Consider the following 21854-nt stretch of genomic DNA (forward strand, 5'->3'; position numbering starts at 1 on the left):
TGTAAGCAACTGAGGGGAGAGGACTGACAACGAAGGTTATTTAAACAGAAGGAAGCTTTCATTGGCTGAATTACACGCACCGCCCACTTCTGAATGAGAACAACAATCTGAAGCAGGAGTAAGTCACAGTACACACAGCACGCGCTGTTTTCCTCAGTCTCTCACAGACTGCCTCGAAAAGCGAACCACGACGTTTAGTAGTACTACGAAATACTACGCCACATTTAGCTAGTGTAACACTTATTCAGCATAATATTTAATGTATTAGTATTAAATAGTAACAGTTTAAACGTTTAAATCAGATTTAACGCATGAATTTTGGTTCAAATTCACCGTTGACGAAGCCACTTTAAAATGCAGCACGCGAGTGGGGTTGGTTGACAGGTTTTAGCCCTTTACCACAGTTACATTAAACGCATTAACTAAAATAAACAGCTAACAAAAGTTTGTTTCACGTCGAGTTACAGGTATATTAAAGCAATAAGTCACGAGAGACCGTGTGTTACTGCGATTTTATCACGGGGAAGGATGTTTTGCCTAAAACGTCTTTCCCCGTGATAAAATCATAGCAGTAACGCACGGTCTCGAGTGGCTTATTGCTTTTGTAAAACAGCGGTCAACATAAAATATAATAAAATACAACAATGTTCAATTTATAAATGTTTTTATTTACAAAAACGCTTACAAAAAGCATTCTTCCGCGAAATCAGGTAGTTCTTAACAGTGTTGCTAGGCAACATGAGAACGAATATAACATTCACTTTTTCTTTTCAGTGGCGTATTAATATGGAATGATGTGAGGTGGTCATAGGTGTGCGTATATTAAAGCAATAAGCCGGAATCGCATACTTCCATACTCAATAGTACGCGAAACGAGTACGCGAGAGCGGTTAGTATGTCCGAATACATAGTATAAATAAAGAGGTACGCGAGAAGTACCCGGATGACCTACTTATTGGGCAGCCATGTTTGAGTATGCAAGCGATGCACACTTGCGGTCCGCTAATGTATCCCATAATGCAACTGGAGCTGCGTAGGCGTTCAAAGCGTAATAAGAAACAAGAAAGATAGCGGAAAACGGAGTCCTCTGTTCACAAGTGTAAGTAAGATAAATAAAATAAAACATTTCAAAGACGAATAAATAACAAAAACACGATAAATATCCAAAATTTTGGCGAGTGGGGTTTGTAATGAGTCTGTAACTATGGTGATATTACGTCATCGCGTCCTTACGTCATCACTTGACGTTGGCAAGATGGCGCATGTACAGTGGGGTCAAAAAGTATTTAGTCAGCCACTGATTGTGCAAGTTCTCCTACTTAGAAAGATGAGAGAGGTCTGTAATTTTCATCATAGGTACACTTCAACTATGAGAGACAAAATGAGAACAAAAAATCCAGGAAATCACATTGTAGGATTTTTTAAGAATTTATTTGTAAATGATGGTGGAAAATAAGTATTTGGCCAATAACAAACAAGCAAGATTTCTGGCTCTCACAGACCTGCTCTTCTGTCCTCCACTCGTTACCTGTATTAATGGCACCTGTTTGACATCGTTATCTGTATAAAAGACACCTGTCCACAGCCTCAAACAGTCAACCATGGCCAAGACCAAAGAGCTGTCGAAGGACACCAGGAAGAAAATTTTAGACTTGCACCAGGCTGGGAAGAGTGAATCTACAATAGGCAAGCAGGTTGGTATGAATAAATCAACTGTGGGAGCAATTGTAAGAAAATGGAAGACATACAAGACCATTGATAATGATCTTGGGGTCAAGATCTCATCCCGTGGGGTCAAAATGATCATGAGAACAGTGAGCAAAAATCCCAGAACTACACGGAGGGACCTGATAAATGAGCTGCAGAGAGCTGGGACCAAAGTAACAAAGGCTACCATCAGTAACACACTACGCCGAGAGGGACTCAAATCCTGCAGTGCCAGGCGTGTCCCCCTGCTTAAGCCAGTACATGTCCAGGCCCGTCTGATGTTTGCCAGAGAGCTTATGGATGATCCAGAAGAGGATTGGGAGAATATCATGTGGTCAGATGAAACCAAAATGGAACTTTTTGGTAAAAACTCAACTCGTCGTGTTTGGAGGAAGAAGAATGCTGAGTAAACACCATACCTACTGTAAAGCATGGGGGTGGAAACATCATGCTTTGGGGCTGTTTTTCTGCAAAGGGGACAGGACGACTGATCCGTGTTAAGGGAAGAATGAATGGGGCCATGTATCGTGAGATTTTAAGCCCAAACCTCCTTCCATCAGTGAGAGCATTGAAGATGGAACGTGGCTGGGTCTTCCAGCATGACAATAATCCCAAACACACCGCTCGGGCAACGAAGGAGTGGCTCCGTAAAAAGCATTTCAAGGTCCTGGAGTGGAGTCCGTGTTGCCCAGCGACAGCCCCAAAACATCACTGCTCTAGAGGAGATCTGCATGGAGGAATGGGCCAAAATACCAGCTACAGTGTGTGCAAACCTGGTGAAGACTTACAGGAAATGTTTGACCTCTGTCATTGCCAACAAAGGTTATGTTACAAAGTATTGAGTTGAACTTTTGTTATTGACCAAAAACTTATTTTCCACCATAATTTACAAATAAATTCTTTAAAAATCCTACAATGTGATTTCCTGGATTTTTTTTTTCTCATTTTGTCTCTCATAGTTGAAGTGTATCTGTGATGAAAATTACAGACCTCTCTCATCTTTCTAAGTAGGAGAACTTGCACAATCAGTGGCTGACTAAATACTTTTTGGCCCCACTGTAGTACGTAGCGGTGTTGCGTGCATACTGCATACTTCTGTACTGAAAGTATGTACTTTTTTACCGGGCCGAGTAGTGCATACTTCCTCCAATCTAGGGCATACTCTGTAAGTATGCGATTCCGGACGCAGCTCGTGTGTTACTGCGATTTGATCACGGGGAAGGATGTTTTGGCACGACGAGAAGCGGAGTGCCTAAAACGAGAAGCGGAGTGCCTAAAACGGTCTCAAGTGGCTTACTGCTTTTATAAAACGGCGGTCAACATAAAATATAATAAAATACCACAATGTTCAATGTATAAATGTTTTTATTTACAAAAACACTTACAAAAAGCATTCTTCCGCGAAATCAGGTAGTCCGTTAACAGTGTTGCTAGGCAACATGGGGGCAATATAACATTCGCAATAAACATTCCTCCACAAACACTATTACACTATTTCTTGGACGAAACACCCGCTTAATGATTAGGATTACTGTTTATATTAATCTAAACATTTCCATGTATAGTACATGACTTAAAATAGTGTTCAACCAAGTTTGTACTTGTATATCGTATATCGGGGATTCGAACGCGGATCAGCCAATCAGATTTTAGGACCGGAACTATCTGTTTTATAAATCAGATTTAACGCGTGAATGTTGGTTCAAACTCACCGTTCACGAAGTCACTTTAAAATGCAGCTCTAGAGTCCCCACTTGGTTGACAGCTTAGCCATTTACGACAGTTACATTAAACGCATTAACGAAAATAAACAGCAAACAAAAGTTTAAAAGGTATATATTCCAAATATCCAACTCTACAGGGTGTCCCTAAAGTCTGGACACATAGGAAATATCACTAACTATAACTAACTATATCTTGACTAAAATACACACACATATACAGTATATTGCATCACAAATAGTGGAAAACACATTGAAGTTATTGATGTAATTGATTAATATTGTGTTCAGACTTTAGGGACACCATGTACTATATACATGAAACCCTATGCATACTAGAGAAGTCTGCATTACTTTTTATTGGAACCGATCTACACCGATCAGCTTACCATATAGAAGCACTGTAGTCCATCTGTTTCTCTTCATGCTTTGTTAGCCCCCTTTCATGCTGTTTGTCAATGGTCAGGACTCCACAGAGTAGGTATTACTTGGGTGGTGGATGATTCTCAGCACTGCAGTGACACTGACATGATGGTGGTGTGTTAGTGTGTGTTGTGCTGGTATGAGTGGATAAGACACAGCAGCGCTGATGGAGTTTTAAACACCTCACTGTCACGGCTGGACTGAGAATAGTCCATCAACCAAAAACATCGAGCCAACAGCACCCCGTGGGCAGCGTCCTGTGACCACTGATGAAGGTCTAGAAGATGACCAACTCAAACAGCAGCAATAGATGAGCGATCGTTTCTGACTTTACATCTACAAGATGGACCAACTAGGTAGGAGTGTCTAATAGAGTGGACAGTGAGTGGACACGGTATTTAAAAACTCCAGCAGCACTGCTGTGTCTGATCCACTCATACCAGCATAACACACACTAACACACCACCACCATGTCAGTGTCATTGCAGTGCTGAGAATGATCCACCACCTAAATAATACCTGCTCTGTAGTGGTCCTGTGGGGGTCCTGACCATTGAAGAACAGGGTGAAAGCAGGTTAAAAAGGTATGTAGAGAAATAGATGGACTACAGTCAGTAATTGTTGAACTACAAAGTGCTCCTATATGGTAAGTGGAGCTGATAAAATAGTGAGTGTAGAAACAAGGAGGTGGTTTTAATGTTGTGGCTCATCAGTGTATTTCTCTTGACAACTCACTGAACAGTTTCTGAATTAAACTGTGTCAAATACATATTAATAAATGCTAGTTAACATTAGCTGGAATTTACGGTTTAGCTACTTAATAACTGTAAAATAGTCCAAGTATTATTTAGGAGGGTCAGACCCTCCAATCCCCCCATAATTCAAACCATGCTTCTGACAACTGTTGTGGAATCTTCAGCCGTTCTTCTCATGCAAAAGCTTCCAGCTTGAGGTCTGATGGCTTTCGTGCTGCAACTGCTTTCTTCAAATCCTGCCAATTTTCTTTATGAGATTTAAATCTGGAGACTGAAAAGGCCACTCTGGGATATTCCAGGACTGATTCCTTAACCAAGTCTTTGGTTGACTTGGAACTATGCTTGGGATCATTATCTTGCTGGAATGTCTAATTATCACCAAGGTTCACTTTCACCACAGAAGGCATAACATTCCTTTTCAAAATGCCCTGGTATTTCAGAAAATTCATGATGACAGTCACATGATCAAGATTGCCAGGTCCTGCAGCAGAAAAAAACTACTTCTCATCATCTCTAACCCAAAACAGTAATTTCACCAGCATTGCCGTTTGAACGCAGTTGTGCTTTTAGCCAGCTGGGCATCTACACACACATGATTGGCTGTGTCTGAGGGGGAGGGGGTGGCTGAAGCCCTGCCATGGATGTTACTGTAAGTGGTTAATGAAAATGAAATGAAAGAAATTTATGTATAAATTTATAGATACCTCTGGCAAATATTTCATTTATCATTAATCAATACTTGCTGAATGCTTAATGATTGTACAATATTTAGCCAAAAGTAAGAAAACACAATTTTAAGCTGAAATCATGAGCTTTACTATGAAGTCAGTTACCACAAGTTGGAGGCATATTATTTATGTAATCAATTTTATACACGTTAGCAATTGGTGTGGTCGAAACACCTGAACTCTTAACCTTACAAGGGATGTCCATATTCCTTTGGACATACTGAATGAAATTTCTCCATTCAACAACTAGTGTAGTCTTGACAACTATTAACACATTTAAATCCTTAATGAATTGCTAAATATAAGGCCTCCCCCGAAAGTAAGACCTAGCAAAGTTTTTGTTTGGACCGTACGCTGTCCCTGCTGTGCTGTACGAGTGTGCTGTGATGAGCTCCCCCTGGTGGCCGGAAGCTGCAATACCGTCCCTGCTGTACAAGTGGCTCAGGAACTGCTGTGGCAACCAGTGTGTCACTTTGATTCTTTAGGTCTGGTTATGCTGGTTTGTGATGACAACTACTGTACAGTATATAATAAATGTTCATTTTTTTTGTTCAACAATAAATGTGAATTCTTCTTCATGGAAAAATAAGACATCCCCTAAAAATAAGACCTAGTGCATCTTTGGAAGCAAAAATTAATATAAGACACTGTCTTATTTTCGGGGAAACAGGGTAGTGAAATGTTGTATGATGCATATTTTGGCAAAGCAGAGACTTAATATAACAATTATGATTATGACTTCATAGACTGTGTACCTATGCAAAGCTGCTCTTTCACTTTGTGAAATATCTTTTGTTGCAGTACTGAGGTCATACTTGGCAGCAAGCTTATATTCCCACTTTGTCTCTATCAGTTGTAGTTCGGATTGCTGAGTCCTATAATTTGTCCTCCAGCGCAGCAGTCTGCACGGTTATGAAGGTCACAGTGTTGAAATGTTATGATATGACGCAATGAAAAAACCTTTCTCTACAATAGTGACTGTTTCTGTTGAGTCATTTGTGAGAGTGCATGGTGAAGGGTAAAAAAGCTAAGTGCTTTCCAAGTGAAATGATAAACCACAAATAATGCCACTACAGCACATGTAGTAATTCTGGCATTTGTATGATATAAAAAATTTTATATTCAATGAAAATAAATTATATTAAAAAAACTATTTATACTTCAATAAGTGCTTCATCTTGATCAGGGTTGCAGGTAGCAGCACAACTGGAGTGCACGGAAGGATTACACCCTGCACAGAATGACAGTGTGTCAATGTCCCTTTTCATCACGCACACCTATAATAGATGCCAGGCTACCGACTGTAGGTTTTTGGTGGGTGGAAACCTGCCAAACGTCTCACAGATAGAGGAGGGCAAGGTTTGAACAAAGCTTCCCAGAACCAAGGTGCTTTGCTGCGCCCACACTTCCTGCCGGGTTCTTACATGTTTTGACTGATTAGACAGGACTGTCAATATCATGGCTTCCTTTGGCTGAAACATTCTGCTGATAAAGCCATTACAAAGTGGCTTTATTACAAGTGTTGAAGACTATAACAATACTGTGAGTTAAATTTACTCATACCTCATTTGCTTTACAGTGTACTGTGCAATACCAAAAACTAAAACTAAATGCTTTACTGACAACTAGTGGCCAAAATTAATCTAAACTGATACATAATAACTTATGCTAAGTTTCTGGCAGACAGACTTGGGTTGGTTACTGTCAGAAATGATACAAATGAATACTTTTGAGTTTTGTCTTTAGGTGCAGTGCAGGAATGTTGCTGTACACTTTAAAAAATTTTTTAAATACAATCATGAAGACTGAGGATTAAATACACTATATTAAATTGCAAACCATACACCCTTTATTCACAGCATTAAAACTACTGACATAAAACGTAAATAACATTTATTATCTCATTACTATGGCACCAGTCAAGGGGTGAATATATTAGATAGCAAGTGAACAGTTCTTGAATTTGATGTGTTGACAGGAAATATGGGCAAGAGTAAGAATCTGAGCATCTCCAAAATGGCAGGTATTGTGGGGTATTCCCAGCATGCAGTAATTAGTACCTACCAAGTGATTCAAGAAGGGACAACTAGTGAACCAATGACAGGGTCATTGGCACCCAAAGCCTAAAAATGTGGGCGGCAGGGTGACTAAGTGGGTAGCACTGTCGCCTCACAGCAAGAAGCTCCTGGGTTCGATCCCCAGGTGGGGCGGTCCGGGTCCTTTCTGTGTGGAGTTTGCATGTTCTCCCCGTGTCTGTGTGGGTTTCCTCCGGGTGCTCCGGTTTCCTCCCACAGTCCAAAGACATGCAAGTGAGGTGAATTGGAGATACAAAATTGTCCATGACTGTTTAATATAACCTTGTGAAGTGATGAATCTTGTGTAACAAGTAACTACCGTTTCTGTCATGAATGTAATCAAAGTGTGTAAAACATGACATTAAAATCTAAATAAACAAACAACCAAACTTAAAATGTGCATGGGAAACTCATCTGGTTCAATCCCAAAGAAGAGTCGTAGCCGTAGCCTACTGGTTAAGATACTGGACTAGTAACCAGAAGGTTGCTGGTTCAAGCCCCACCACTGCCAGGTTGCTGCTGTTGGGCCCTTAAGCAAGGCCCTTAACCCTCAATTGCTCAGACTGTATACTGTAACTGTAATGTAAGTCGCTTTGGATAAAGGCGTCTGCTAAATGCCGAGAGTTTGTGTTGTAGCTCAAAATGCTGAAAATGTGCTGTCTGTGATAAAAAAGATGTCAGAAAAACATTGCAGCTTGCTGCTCACAGGGCTGCATAGCCACAGACTGGTCAGAGTGCCCATGCTAATCCCTGTTCAAGTACCTACAAGGTGGCCTTAATCACATTTCTTTTTCATCATGTGGAATGTATGGGCAGTGATGGCTCAGTGGTTAAGGTACTTGGCTAGTAATCAGAAGCCTCACCATTTTTGTTAAGTTACTCAAAAACTCTGAAAAGCTGAACAATGTAGTATTGAACATAACACCTATTCCAAAACTATAAGCATTAATAGCCTTTGCATTTCTTAAAAGTCTTTTCACAAGATTTTGAAGTGTGTCTAGTTAGGACGGACACTGATGTTGACCTGGCTCGCAGCTGATGTTACAAATACATTTGGTGGGGTTGGGTTCAGGGCCAAGGCGGCCCGGTAGGCTCCGTGGGTAGCACTGTCGCCTCACAGCAAGAAGGTCCTGGGTTCGATCCCCAGGCGGGGCGGTCCGGGTCCTTTCTGTGCGGAGTTTGCATGTTCTCCCCGTGTCTGCGTGGGTTTCCTCCGGGAGCTCCGGTTTCCTCCCAGTCCAAAGACATGCAGTCAAGTTAATTGGAGACATTGAATTGCCCTATAGGTGAATGGGTGTGTGTGTGTGCCCTGCGATGGGCTGGCACCCCATCCAGGGTGTTACTGTGTGCCTTGCGTCCATTGAAAAGCTGGGATAGGCTCCAGTGCCCCGCGACCCTAATTAGATAAGCGGTTAAGAAAGTGAGTGAGTGAGTGAGGGTTTAGGGCCCTGTCCAGGCCACTACAATTCTTGGACACAAACCATGTCTTTTTGGACCTTGCCTTGTCCACAGTAATGGTGGAACATAAGGGCCTCCTCCATAGTGATGACACAAAGCTGGAAGCATATAATTTATTTTATATGAAACATGAAAAAAGTGGAACTGGTACAATGTGCAAAGACAACCAATGGGAACACAATAGAGATTCTCGGGATTGGGTCACAAGCCAAATATTTTCCATTACACATGTTTGATTTTGTCTTTCAGTAATGGTTTGACTTTACACAATACCAGATGTCTTGTGGTGCATTTACCCAATCTTTGATCAACCTTCTCAGCCAATGCTTTGTTTACCATATTTCCAACAGTGAAAAAAGTCCATTTTGCAGCTTCTTCATTACATGTGGCATCACAACATTCAGGTCACATAGACAGGGGTCTGGAATTGTCTCAAGCCCAGCTTGATGAAAATGTACAATTCTCAGTTACATTATTTGCAGTTTTAAGTCATAAATCAAACTGCGCTCTATAAGTTCCCATGTTGTTCTTTCTTTCTTTGTTGACATAAGACAAATTGCTTTAAATGAGGTTTCCAACAGCTGAACTTGGCAACACAGTCAAACTGACAGTTTCACCACAAAAATGCTGCCAATGGTCTAGAATTGTAATTTCTTTCCAAGCAGGGTTCTTCTTTTGCAGGTCACTCTCATAGATAACTAGTAAAATTCCTCTAACTTGACTTTAATAGAGATACTGCCAAGAAATAAAATTCATTCCAGAGGCCTCTTACAATGGAACATGCAATCCAACAGGATGGAGTTTAACATGTATCAAATATTCTTCAGAATTCATTATGTACAAAATCTTAACAGGATATCAGTGTCTCTGCTTGATATTAAGTCTTGTTAGCAGTTTTTTTCTTAGCCATCTCTGCTTGAATCTCCTCTGGGAACTGCTCCAAGTGTTCCCTCACACACAGTAAGCAGAAGCGTTTGGTGTAGAAGAGGCTGCAGTCCTAATTAAAAACATATGCAGAATTGTTAAAACATATGTTGTTTTTAAATACTTTAATTAAGCTACTGGAGCAAAACTTCAGGAAACTAAATAAAATTAATAAAAAATAGAGAAAAAAATGTAATTTACAAACACTATTTTGTAAAGTTGGGATATTTTGTATAATGCAATAAAACCACATATCTCTGATTTGTTAATTCTTTTTCTATTCCTCTCCTCTTTATGCTGCCCCATACATTTTCAATAACAGATAGATCTGGACTACAGGCAGGTCAATCAATCACACGAACATTATACAGTAGACCCTTGATTTTGGTTTGGTCATTTTGGGTTACGAACGATCTTTTTCAACTTAACGTACAAACAAATTGTGGACTTCGAAATTCGCGAAACACCTGACGTCACAAACAAGTTTCCTCCAACCGTCTCTCTCTCTCTCTCTGAGCGAACATTCGGACAGCGGACAATGTTTTTCCGGTGTTTTCTTTATATTTTGTAAAATTCTATTTAAAAATGTCCCAGAAAAGAAAAGAGAAAGTGCAGTTTTTTGTTGTTGTATAATTACTCCTGCCAGTAGATGTCACTGTGTATCAGACAGAGGGGACATTGAGTAAGAGAAGAAGGAAGTTATTCTTTCCTGAAATTACACCTACAAAATACAACACTATTGAAATAAAGGAGGAAGTAATAGAGAAATATGAGAGTTATTTTTGTTTCTGGTAGATACAATGTATTATGGTGTATGGTACTGCACACGTACTGTACTGAAATGTGATGTGTGTTTATGTACAGTACAGTACTACTGTGTATTGTTGTTTATTATTGTTTATTACAGGAATGTCTATTCTATAATTTAAGATTTGAGGGCAAATATACTTGTATTTATAACAAAAAAGACCATTTAAGACATTAGAAAGGTTAGGTAAGGGGGTGGTTTGGGAGGTCTGGCACGGATTAATTCTGTTTACATTATTTCTTATGGGAAAAATAGGTTTAACTAACAAACATTTTGACTTAAGAACAGCCCTTCGGAACCAATTAAATTCGTAAGTCGAGGGTCCACTGTATCTACAAAGTCACACATACAGAATGAGGTCTGGCATCGTCTTGCTGAAATAACCATGGACTCATGTGTCTCTTTAAAATCTCAATATCTTAATCTTCACACATATGCAAGTCACTCATCCCATAGGCAGTGATGCATCTCCTTATCACAACATATGTTGGCTTATGCACCTTTTCCTGATGACAATCTGGATAGTTCTTTTTATCTCAACATCTGCTTTAATCTAAAAACAAGCTAAAATGTAGACTCATCTGACCCCAGCACACATTTGCACTGTCTTTCAGTTTATCTGGGATGACCTCGGGCCCAGAGAACTTGACAGTGTATCTGTATAGAACTGATGCTTGGCTTTCTCTTTGAGTAATAGAGTTTCAGTTTGCATTTCTTGATGCAGCAACAGACTGTGTTAAGTAACAACAGTTTTCTGAAGTACCAGAGCACATGTAAGTATATTTATCACAGTATCACAACAGTTTCCCATGCTGTCTGAGGGCTTGAAGGTCACACATTGAACAGTGGTTTCTGGCCTTGCCCTACACAGACTGAGATTTCTCTGGATTCCCTGGAACTTTTCAATAGGACATAATACACTATTAATTCCATTATAATAAAGTTTAGCATTGGTAAAACGTGTTATAAATTGATAGTGTGATATAGTATTTGACCATGTCTTTTACTCTAAAGTAAATGAATTACCAGTAATAAATAAAAGAAATGTGTTTTTCCCCAAAATCATCCCAGTAGATGTGTTCCCATATCAATAAAGGAAGTGTTGTAGATCATACCGTGCCAACACACACAATCTTGTTACACAGAGAACACTTAGCGCCCAGTATTAAGAATTTCTCTTTGCCTGGTCTGAAGGGATCACTCGTGCCATAGCAGTCCTCCAACAGCCTGAAAGAACAAGGTTTGCATATAATCATTAAACAAGGCTGCACTGATGTTTTTTGAAAGAGATATTGGCAGATTTGTTTTGTACAATCTGAGCTAGAACTGAGCTACTATACAAACAGAAAAGTGTAAGATAAAGGTTAGATCTCAATTATTGTAAAGGAAAAGCTACTAGAGCTAAAGCTAAAAGCCATCTAGCGCAGTGGTTCTTAACTGTTTTTTGTGGCGCACACTATTTGTAGGACATGCGTCTTGCTTTTATATACTACAGACTTATTACTTTTATACACAGATGAGGCATAACATTAAGACCACCTCCTTGTTTCTACACTCACTGTCCATTTTATCAGCTCCACTTACCATATAGAAGCACCTTGTAGTTCTACAATTACTGACTGTAGTCCATCTGTTTCTCTTCATACTTTTCTAGCCTGCTTTTAACCTGTTCTTCAATGGTCAGGACCCCTACAGGACCACTACAGAGTAGGTATTATTTGGGTGGTGGGTCATTCTCAGCACTGCAGTGACACTGACATGGTGGTGGTGTGTTAGTGTGTGTTGTGCTGGTATGAGTGGATAAGACACAGCAGCGCTGCTGGAGTTTTTAAACACCTCACTGTCACTGCTGGACTGAGAATAGTCCACCAACCAAAAATATCCAGCCAACAGCGCCCCGTGGGCAGCGTCCTGTGGCCACTGATGAAGGTCTAGAAGATGACCAACTCAAACAGCATCAACAGATGAGTGCTCGTCTCTGACTTTACATCTACAAGGTGGACCAACCAGGTAGGAGTGTCTAATAGAGTGGACAGTGAGTGGACACGGTATTTAAAAACTCCAGCAGCGCTGCTGTGTCTGATCCACTTATACCAGCACAACACACACTAACACACCACCACCATGTCAGTGTCACTGCAGTGCTGAGAATGATCCCCCATCTAAATAATACCTGCTCTGTAGTGGTCCTGGGAGAGTCCTGACCATTAAAGAACAGCATGAAAGGGGGCTAACAAAGCATGCAGAGAAACAGATGGACTACAGTGAGTGTAGAAACAAGGAGGTGGTTTTAATGTTATGGCTGATCGGTGTATATTAAACACTGTGTGCTACCTGTAGCATAAGCGTCGGCCACTGCTGCAAATAGCTTTGTAATAAACAATAAGGTTTTTGGGACATTCGTGGAAAACAGAGTAAAAGTCAAAATAGTTGGTAATCTAGACAGAAAGTGAATGACAGACAAGGTTTAACGTTAACGTGTGTTTAACGTTATACTCACACAATGCTCGGCGTATTTGGAGGTTTCTTGCCATAGAATGTATATGCAGTGGACAACTCGCATAACTCACATGTAAACTGTCCTTTATTATCTACCCCAGTATTGTCCATTTTTTTTCCCTCACAGGTTTAATGGTGTGTAGTGCCTAAAGGGAAAGATAAACATGGTGTACACAGTAATCAGTTTCATCCCAAAAATTTCCCAACTATCATTGTACAAGATCGTACAAAATTACCTATTGGGCTACCATTTAGCACTATATAAATGCATTAGTAGTAAAAATAAATGTTTTATACATAATTCTAAGGCTAAAAAAGTATGTAGAGAAACAGTTGAACTACAATCAGTAACTAGAACTACAAAGTGCTTCTATATGGTAAGTGGAGATGGTAATAATGTAATGCCTGATGGGTGTACACTGTAATGGTTCCAAATATCGTGGACCTATATTTTTCATATTTTAAGTTTCAGTGTGTATATATTTTGCATTTAGTGTGTTTATTATTATATTTTTCATAAATTTTACGTTTAATGTTTAGTTAATGTTTATTGATGCACCATGGGTATGAGAGTAACGTAATTTCAATCCTCTGTATGTCCTGTACATATTGCAGTATTGACAATAAAGTAGACTTTGATTTTTTTTTTAAGTTCTTTATAGTTATGGGTGGCACGGTGGCTAAGTGGGTAGCACCTTCGCCTCACAGCAAGAAGGTCCTGGGTTCGATCCCCAGGTGGGTCGGTCCGGGTCCTTTCTGTGTGGAGTTTGCATGTTCTCCCTGTATGGGTTTCCTCCGGGTGCTCCGGTTTCCTCCCACAGTCCAAAGACATGCAAGTGAGGTGAATTAAAGATACTAAATTGTCCATGACTGTCTTCGATATAAACTTGTGAACTGATGAACCTTGTGTAATGAGTAACTACCGTTCCTGTCATGAATTTAACCAAAGTGTAAAACATGACGTTAAAATCCTAATAAATAAATAAATAAACAAACAATCTTTATAGTTATTTGTAATGAAGCCGCATGTATATTTTGAAAAGGCGCATCAGGACTTTTGTACTGAAATTTTCAGACCGGAAGCAACACAGGACTCGTGCTTCACAGAGCCATGGACGGTAAGGAGGGAAAGTTGCTGTTTGCATATTTATTTGCCTATAACATAGTATGTTTAAATCTTTATTCTACAAATTGTGAAGTAGTAATATTTAATTAATGGCTTTATGTTAAGCAGAAGCTTGTGGTAGACAATATTTCATGCTCATGGTTACAGTGTTAAGTACATTTAAGTGTTTGGCCTCAAAATTAGCATGCTAACAGCTAATGTCGACTCGATTAAAAACGCCGCTCTTACGAATTCCTACTAATTCTAACTACTTCAATTCCTTATTTATATAGAATTATGTGAAATTGAAACGTCACATTATATATTAGCTTTACGTTGTTTTGAACGCTTACCTTGTTGTGTTTTGCTGATTGTTAGCTATCAACGTATTAGGGCGGGGTTTATTTCCCTAAAGGCTTGCTAACCACGCCCCCCACTCACGCCCCACCTTAAGTCTATTAATCTGTATTAGAACAGTGATCTATTTATCTATCTGATTGTAAAATGTTCACTATATGTGCTAGATACAGCTGGAAAATATAAAAGAGTATATTTAAATATGTATTTAAAACATTCAAATCATATAATGATTATAATAAGAGGTGGTTCAATTGGTAAGGCGGGTGCTGCCTGGCAACATGGGTTTTAACCACCTGGATTCCATCCTTGTCTCTGGTCACTGTATGAGCGAGGTTTAGCATTTTTCGTGTGGGTTTTCTCCATGATCTCTGACCTTCCACGATGGCTCGGTGGGTAGCACTGTTGCCTTATAGCAAAAAGGTACTGGGTTCGATTCCTAGGTGCATGTTCACCCCGTGTCTGCGTGGGTTTCCTCCAGGAGCTCCGGTTTCCTCCCACAGTCAAAAGACATGCGGTCAGGTTACTGGAGATACAAAATTGTCCATGACTGTGTTTAATATTAAAACTTGAACTGTTAAATCTTGTGTAACCAGTAACTACCTGTCCTGTGAGGAATGTAACCAAAGTAGGGATGTAACGATGCACCACAAGACAGTTAATAACTGATTCAAAAATTCCACGATTCAAATCGATTTGATATGTATAATGAATCGATATTCACTTTAAACAGCAGAGGGCACTGGCGCTATACACCTCGCCTGGTTGACATCACTGGCACTATACGCCTGGTTGCCAAATTGGGCTTAATTTAAAATTGTTTTGCATACCTGAGAAATAAAAGATAATCACAAATACAGTATTTTATTTTTATTAAGAGAAATAATAAAAGGAAACTTTCTCGTAATTTGTCTTCAATTTCAGTTTTAAAAAAATCGTATCGTGAACCCAGTATCGTGGGTAGAATGTATCGTTACATCCCTAAACCAAAGTGTGTAAAACATGACGTTAAAATCCTAATAATTAAATAAATCTGACCTTTCAATTGTGCAGAAGGTTAATTAGCTATTCTGAATTGGCCCTAAGTGAATAACTAAATGTGAGATTGTGTTGCCCTTGGGGGATTGACCCCTCATTCAGGATGTATTCCTGTGTTTCTCGGTGGTGCTGTACTCACCAGGGGCTGAATTTCTGCTCTTTACCTAGTGTTTCCAAGTGTGTGTGGGTTCAGACACACCCTCAGTATTTCCCACAAATTAAAAGTATACCAGGGGGAGGATTAGGGTGGTGGTGGAGTTGTGGTTACAACTGAGTACATAATTCAGCAGAACACTAGAGTTGTTTTTACATGTGTATTTAACTGGCGCATGCGCAAAGTGTCGACTTTTTGTCCAGTCAGATTTCAGCTCCTGCACTTGGTGTATCACCAGATGTCTGATCTCAACTTGGATAAACTGTCAGCTGCTAAAAAAAAATTAAATGACCCTTTAAACAAACAGTATGAATCGAGCCATGACTTGTTTATAGGTTATTGATGTTAGGTGCTAGACATTATATTGTAGTGCTTGAGAACAGATCAGGTCTATTAGAGATCTGTATGCACCACATGTATGTATGTAACTGTCTTGCTGAATCTGTAACCTGAAGGCCAACTATTGTCATTAAACTTTGTTACTAATACAGTTACATCATTTGTAAACCTGTTGTTGTTTGTTTATGTGCAGACGGTGACATGCAGGGAACAGAAGGTTTATTAGGAGGTCTGGATGTCAGGAGGAGGATTCCCATCAAGCTTCTTCCCAAACAGGCTAGAAGTAAGTACCCCATAGCTTACATTTTCATACATAAAGAACTTCAGAACAGGTATTTTTTTAACCTGTAAATAATTTAGGCCGTGTGCTGCTTTAATAATGCATTTATGATGTTTTTGTTTACAGAAAGCTTTGCTTACAAGCAGGAGGAGAGGTTTGAAAGTTCAAAGGCAGTAGATGCTTATGGGGGCCAGCGGCGATTCCCTCAACAATTGTTCTGGGATTTTAAGGTTTTAGAGTTATGCCGTTATTCTAATTAGAACAAATATAATAATATAAATAAAACCATTAATTATGGTGTTTAATCTTTTGGTTTGTTTTTAGCTCAACTTGATTGGTGAGAAGGATGAGACCCCTGTTCATTTCTGTGACAAGTGTGGACTTCCCATCAAGACCTATGGTCGCATGGTAAGCTTTGCTTCTGATGATAGAAATCACAGGCTGCATCCGAAATCGCATACTTAAACAGTATGTACTTAATTTGAGGCAGTATGCACTGCTTGGTCGGTAAAGCAGTAAGCAAGTGTGCAGTATGCACGCAACCTCGAATGTACTACGTCCGCCATCATTCCAACGTCACGTGATGCATTGATGTCACATTGCCACAGTTTTAACAATTATAAAATCAGACAAAATTAATTCTGTCGTTCTCCACAAAGTTACTCATGACGTTATTCAGGATTGTACTTAATTATAACATTTTTAATTTTTGGCTTTGCTTTCCGTCATCTTTTTTCTTTCGCTTTGAATGCCTTTGCAGCCCCAGTTTAATTATGGGATAGATTATCGGACCATGGAGTGGTAGGTCATCCGGGTACTTTTCGCCTAATGAATACTACACCGATCAGCCATAACATTAAAACCACCTTCTGGTTTCTACACACACTGTCCATTTTATCAGCTCCACCTACCATATAGAAGCACTTTGTAGTTCTACAATTACTGACTGTAGTTCATCTTTTTGTCTACATACATTTTTAGCCTGCTTTCACCCTGTTCTTCAATGGTCAGGACCACTACAGAGCAGGTATTATTTAGGTGGTGGATCATTCTCAGCACCGCAGTGACACTGACATGTTGGTGTGTGTTGTGCTGCTATGAGTGGATCAGACACAGCAGCGCTGCTGGAGTTTTTAAATACCGTGTCCACTCACTGTCCACTCTACCTAGTTGGTCCACCTTGTAGAGGTAAAGTCAGAGATGATCGCTCATCTATTGCTGCTGTTTGAGTTGGTCATCTTCTAGACCTTCATCAGTGATCACAGGACGCTGCCCACAGGGCACTGATCGGTGTATGTATTCGGACACACTACCTGCTCTCGCGTTCTGTTCAGTATGGAAATATGCGATTCAGTTTCTAGTAGTAGATTTTAGTCTAATGATTTTTTTTTTTTTACAGATTCCATGCAAGCATGTATTTTGCTATGAATGTGCGTTGCTTCATGAAAGGAAAGGTGATAAGATGTGCCCAGGGTAAGTTTATTCTTTTGCTCTTAGAGTTTATCAGTCTGATACTGATTTGAAATTTTTTTTTTTTTTTTTTGAATTACCAAAAGTAAAACCCTCAGACAATCCCACACATTTGTAGATGTACATGCCATGGCAGAAATGGCATGTTTGTAATTTCTGCAACTGTTTTTTTCTGTGGCTGTATGGAACACATACTCCTTTGTTCATAAAAGACGTTTCAAAAATTTAAGAAAAGGAAAAGTTTATATTGTAGTGCATGACCCTTAATATATTGTCATGTAGTTCATGACATTCTTTATTATGTATAAACATAGCTAGTTACTTCCAAGTGCTCATATATAAATATATATATATATATATATATATATATATAGGGTTCTTTAATTAGACCCTTTACTACATAGAACATTGGTGTTTTGACGGTTTAGAGCAGGGGTTTTCAACATTTTTGAACATGCGCCCCCCTTCGTGTGCTGACCTTGAACTTGTGCCCCCGCAAAATTGCCATGAACATTTAGCTTAACTTTTATGCCTTTAGGCCTCTGACAGTATGTCACAAAGAAGAATGTGTATATAGTCTAAGCCCATTACAGCGGATAACTTGTGCTCTCTAGTTCAAATTTCAGCTGTGCTTTTGACCAGGTGTCCAACAGTCACAATTGGCCATGCCTGATGGAAATTGGTTGATGAAGTTTTTATGCCACTGAGGAAATGTGAGGGTCCTGCACTAGTGGTGGACGATGCATTGAGGGCGTATTGTGACTCTTCGTATGTGATTCATTTCTTTTTGAGAATCTGCCACGCAGGTGAAAAGAAGCGGCCAGTGACACTCTTGTGTCGAACATGGCACATGATAGTCTGTGGCTGTCCTTAGCAAGTACCAGAAGATTAGGAGTAAAAGTGTTATAATGTGTTACAATGTTCAGTCACAGTTGCATTTGAATCCCAAGTCTGCCACGACGAGTCTCAAACTTGTCTGTGTACTTTTGGCTTTAATTGTATATAAAAAGTAAAGCTTTGCTAATTCATTCAAATTGTGTTTGTCACACACTAATATTAAAAAATAAAAATTTGCCTACCTGCTGAAATAAATCTGACTACGTTTCCTACTTTTTCAGTTTGACAATGTACAGCTGCACAGACCCGGTCCAGCGGATTGAGCAGTGCCAGCGCGGCTCTCTCTTCATGTGCAGCATCGTTCAGGGCTGCAAACGCACCTACCTCTCGCAGAGAGACCTGCAGGCTCACATTAACCACCGCCACATGAGAGCAAGCAAGTCTTCCGCAGGCCGCTCCGAGCCTCTCCACCTCCCCCCCTCTGATGTGTCCGATCGCTTCCGTGCGCCCCCTCCCCACCTGGCCAAGCCTCATGTGCATATCCCGCCTCCTTTGCCACACCCAGGCCACGACCCCTACTCCCAGCCACCTCCTGTCTCTCACGACGACCTCCGAGGCCCACCAGGCCAGCCTCCCCCTTCTGACATGGGACCACCTCGCTCTCTTGGTCAAGAAACATTCCGCATCACTACAGTGACCACACGTAAGCACAGCAACCTCATCACTGTGCCCATTCAGGACGATTCGGGGAGCTCCATCCAACGTGAGCCTTCCGCGCCACCACATCACCACCCGGGAGAGTATCCAGGCCAGCCTGTGGTTTCCCACCCACATCACATGATGGGGCCACCTCCGCAGCGCTATGGGCCTCCACCCCCACCACCTCCCATAAGTCATCCGATGCAGCATCCGGGACAGGTATTCAGCCAAGCTCCTCCACCATTATCTTCAGTTCCTCCACCCATCACCCCTCCTCCTGGACATCTCATGGGTCAGCTGCCACCATACATGAACCATCCTCCACCCGGTCCTCCTCCTCAACATGGGGGTCCTGTAGGTGGCCCTCCACCCCATCATTACAACCCTCAGTTCCCTGAGGATAAGGGTACTCTTAGCCCACCTTTTAACCAACCTGGAGGGCTCAGTCCTGGAATGTGGCCCGCCCCCAGGGGACCACCTCCACCTAGAATGCAAGGTCCCCCTCCACAAGGACCTCATCACCCAGACCAGGGCCGCTACAGACCTTATTACCAGTAGAAACTTTTTGTTAGTAGATATTTTGAACTTGTGCTTGTAATTCTGTTGTAGGGCTATGTAAGATTTATTATGTTTAGGGGTGGGCGATATGGCACATATATCTTTAGGCATGTAGAATTCTGTCACAAACACACATTGATTCTGCAAAGCAGTTTTGAAAAATATAGATTAAGGTTTAATTTTGAATGCTTTGCATTGTTGTAGTCAGGGGTCATAATACTTTATGTACAGTATAAAGTGGAAACGTCATGCATTCCACTGCTTTACTGCCAGATGTCTTCAAACACTTTTTTTTGTAATTAACACCAGATTCTGTGGTGTACCTTGATTCAGTGGTATTGGGGTGGCACAGTGGTAAATTATGCTCACCCGCTACAGCTAGGATCCAAGGTTTGATTCCTCAGTGGTGCTATCGGTCGATCAGGCATGTACGTATATACAGGCGTGATCAGTAATGTCTGGGAGCATGGGGGGTGTGTGCCCAAGGCCCTGTGACGAATTGGCTGTCTGGGGTGTGAGTTACTACATTGTGCACAGTGATTCCAGGGAAACCTGACCCACCTTGCTTAGGATAAAGCTGTGATAAAAACATGAAAATGAAATTCTATTAACCTTAAGTGAAAAGTCATCATGCATATTTTTTAAACATGTCCCATTTAATGCTGGATTAGTTTATGCCATAACAAGCAAAACAACGTCTTTAATTTAAGGAAACAAGATCCTGTAACAAGAACCTATAGCATACAGTTTAGCTTTGATGCAAGTCCTAGTGTTTATATTTTTATGAACGTTGCTGACTTTTATCAAATACAAGGGTTCTTCAAAAAGTTTCCACACTTTTTTAAAAAACTCTTTAGTAAGAATTTCACTTTTCTACATAATCACCTTCTGATGCATTTTTCCCAGCGTCGTACCAACTTTTTAATGCCATCAGCAAAAAATGTTTTTGGTTGAGCCCGTATCCACTGATGCACCACTGCTTTCACATCATCACATGAAAATCTTCTTCCCCTTAAAGCTCCTTTGAGCATCAAAAAACGTCGAAATCAGATGGCACTAAATCCAGACTATAGGCGTCTCTCAGACACGACCAATTACTACTCCTCCTGCCGTCAACATTTACAAAAAAAAAATTAAAAGTGCGGAAACTTTTTGAACATCCCTCGTATTTACCATGAGCAGACACACCCAACATTGTGTTCCCCTGTAGTCCTGTACATAGATTTGTTTTAATGCTACCGTGCTGTTTGCTTTCATTAAACACTTTGTGCTTTACAATAAATAATATTTATTTTAATGTCATTGTGCTCACAGCTTTACATGATGGTCTGTTATCTGGTGATTTTAAGCCATGCAAGTTTATGATAATGACTGGTGGACTTTCTTTACACAGCATAAATAAACACAAAATCTACATGCTACATTGTGTGTAACTCTACCATTTGTAGTACATTTATTAGACGTGCCGATAAGTACAGCCACTTGTGTTTTAGGACACAACACATTTTAATTTCTATTTTTATTTTAAACTTTGTTGTCAGAAGGAATACAGATAAAATAAAACTTCCTAAAATGCTATAGATGTTTGGTAGGATTTTAAATGAGATCCACCAGTTGACATTACAATTTAAGAAAGAACTTAATTAATACTTACATGTTTATTAAATTGTGACTAGTAATACTTTTTCAATACTTTTTCATTGTAAAAAGGTTGGAAACCGTTGGTAAATACTTATTGAATACATAAAATTAAATTAGTTACCTGGCACCCTGCATTCACATTGGCAGTGACAAAGTGATTTTCAGTGACGATACAAAGCAGGTCATTGTGATCAGAAAAATCTTTGATCAGAGTTTAACTTTGTTTGTTTATTAGGATTTTAACGTCATGTTTTACATCCTTCGGTTACATCCACAAC

General features: G+C 40.1%; 2 protein-coding genes across 3 annotated transcripts; one reads left to right on the forward strand and one right to left on the reverse strand.

Annotated features, from left to right (window-relative positions):
* Window positions 1-8966: 8966 nt before the first annotated feature.
* On the reverse strand, window positions 8967-14581 carry cdpf1 (cysteine rich DPF motif domain containing 1). Its single transcript, XM_062996004.1, has 4 exons — window positions 14557-14581; window positions 13100-13244; window positions 11715-11826; window positions 8967-9864 (listed from the first exon to the last, which is right to left on the reverse strand). Exons 2-4 carry the CDS (start codon window positions 13207-13209, stop codon window positions 9745-9747), a joined length of 342 nt encoding a protein of 113 aa, XP_062852074.1. The 5' UTR covers window positions 13210-13244; window positions 14557-14581; the 3' UTR covers window positions 8967-9744.
* Window positions 14224-21356, forward strand: cbll1 (Cbl proto-oncogene-like 1, E3 ubiquitin protein ligase). 2 transcript variants are annotated; one of them, XM_062995989.1, is made up of 6 exons: window positions 14224-14263; window positions 16285-16374; window positions 16498-16601; window positions 16696-16779; window positions 17771-17844; window positions 18960-21356. In XM_062995989.1, the coding sequence occupies exons 2-6, from the start codon at window positions 16293-16295 to the stop codon at window positions 19933-19935; spliced, it is 1320 nt and encodes a 439-aa protein (XP_062852059.1). In that variant the 5' UTR covers window positions 14224-14263; window positions 16285-16292; the 3' UTR covers window positions 19936-21356. The 2 variants fall into 2 exon arrangements, with proteins under 2 accessions (XP_062852059.1, XP_062852050.1); XM_062995980.1 differs by lacking the exon at window positions 14224-14263 and having other exon boundaries at window positions 16206-16374.
* Window positions 21357-21854: the final 498 nt, after the last annotated feature.

The sequence above is a fragment of the Trichomycterus rosablanca genome, chromosome 1 (genome assembly GCF_030014385.1).
Source record: "Trichomycterus rosablanca isolate fTriRos1 chromosome 1, fTriRos1.hap1, whole genome shotgun sequence".
NCBI lineage: Eukaryota > Metazoa > Chordata > Actinopteri > Siluriformes > Trichomycteridae > Trichomycterus > Trichomycterus rosablanca.

Excerpts from the sequence above, each read along its gene's own strand:
- cdpf1 (XM_062996004.1), bottom strand. The coding sequence starts at position 13,209 with ATGGACAATACTGGGGTAGATAATAAAGGACAGTTTACATGTGAGTTA. Across the intron at positions 11,827-13,099 it reads CCAAATACGCCGAGCATTGT|GCTGTTGGAGGACTGCTATG; the intron begins GTGAGTATAACG and ends TTGTTCTTTCAG. Across the intron at positions 9,865-11,714 it reads AGATTGTGTGTGTTGGCACG|GACTGCAGCCTCTTCTACAC; the intron begins GTATGATCTACA and ends GTTTTTAATTAG.
- cbll1 (XM_062995989.1), top strand. The coding sequence starts at position 16,293 with ATGCAGGGAACAGAAGGTTTATTAGGAGGTCTGGATGTCAGGAGGAGG. Across the intron at positions 16,375-16,497 it reads TCTTCCCAAACAGGCTAGAA|AAAGCTTTGCTTACAAGCAG; the intron begins GTAAGTACCCCA and ends TTTTGTTTACAG. Across the intron at positions 17,845-18,959 it reads GGTGATAAGATGTGCCCAGG|TTTGACAATGTACAGCTGCA; the intron begins GTAAGTTTATTC and ends CTACTTTTTCAG.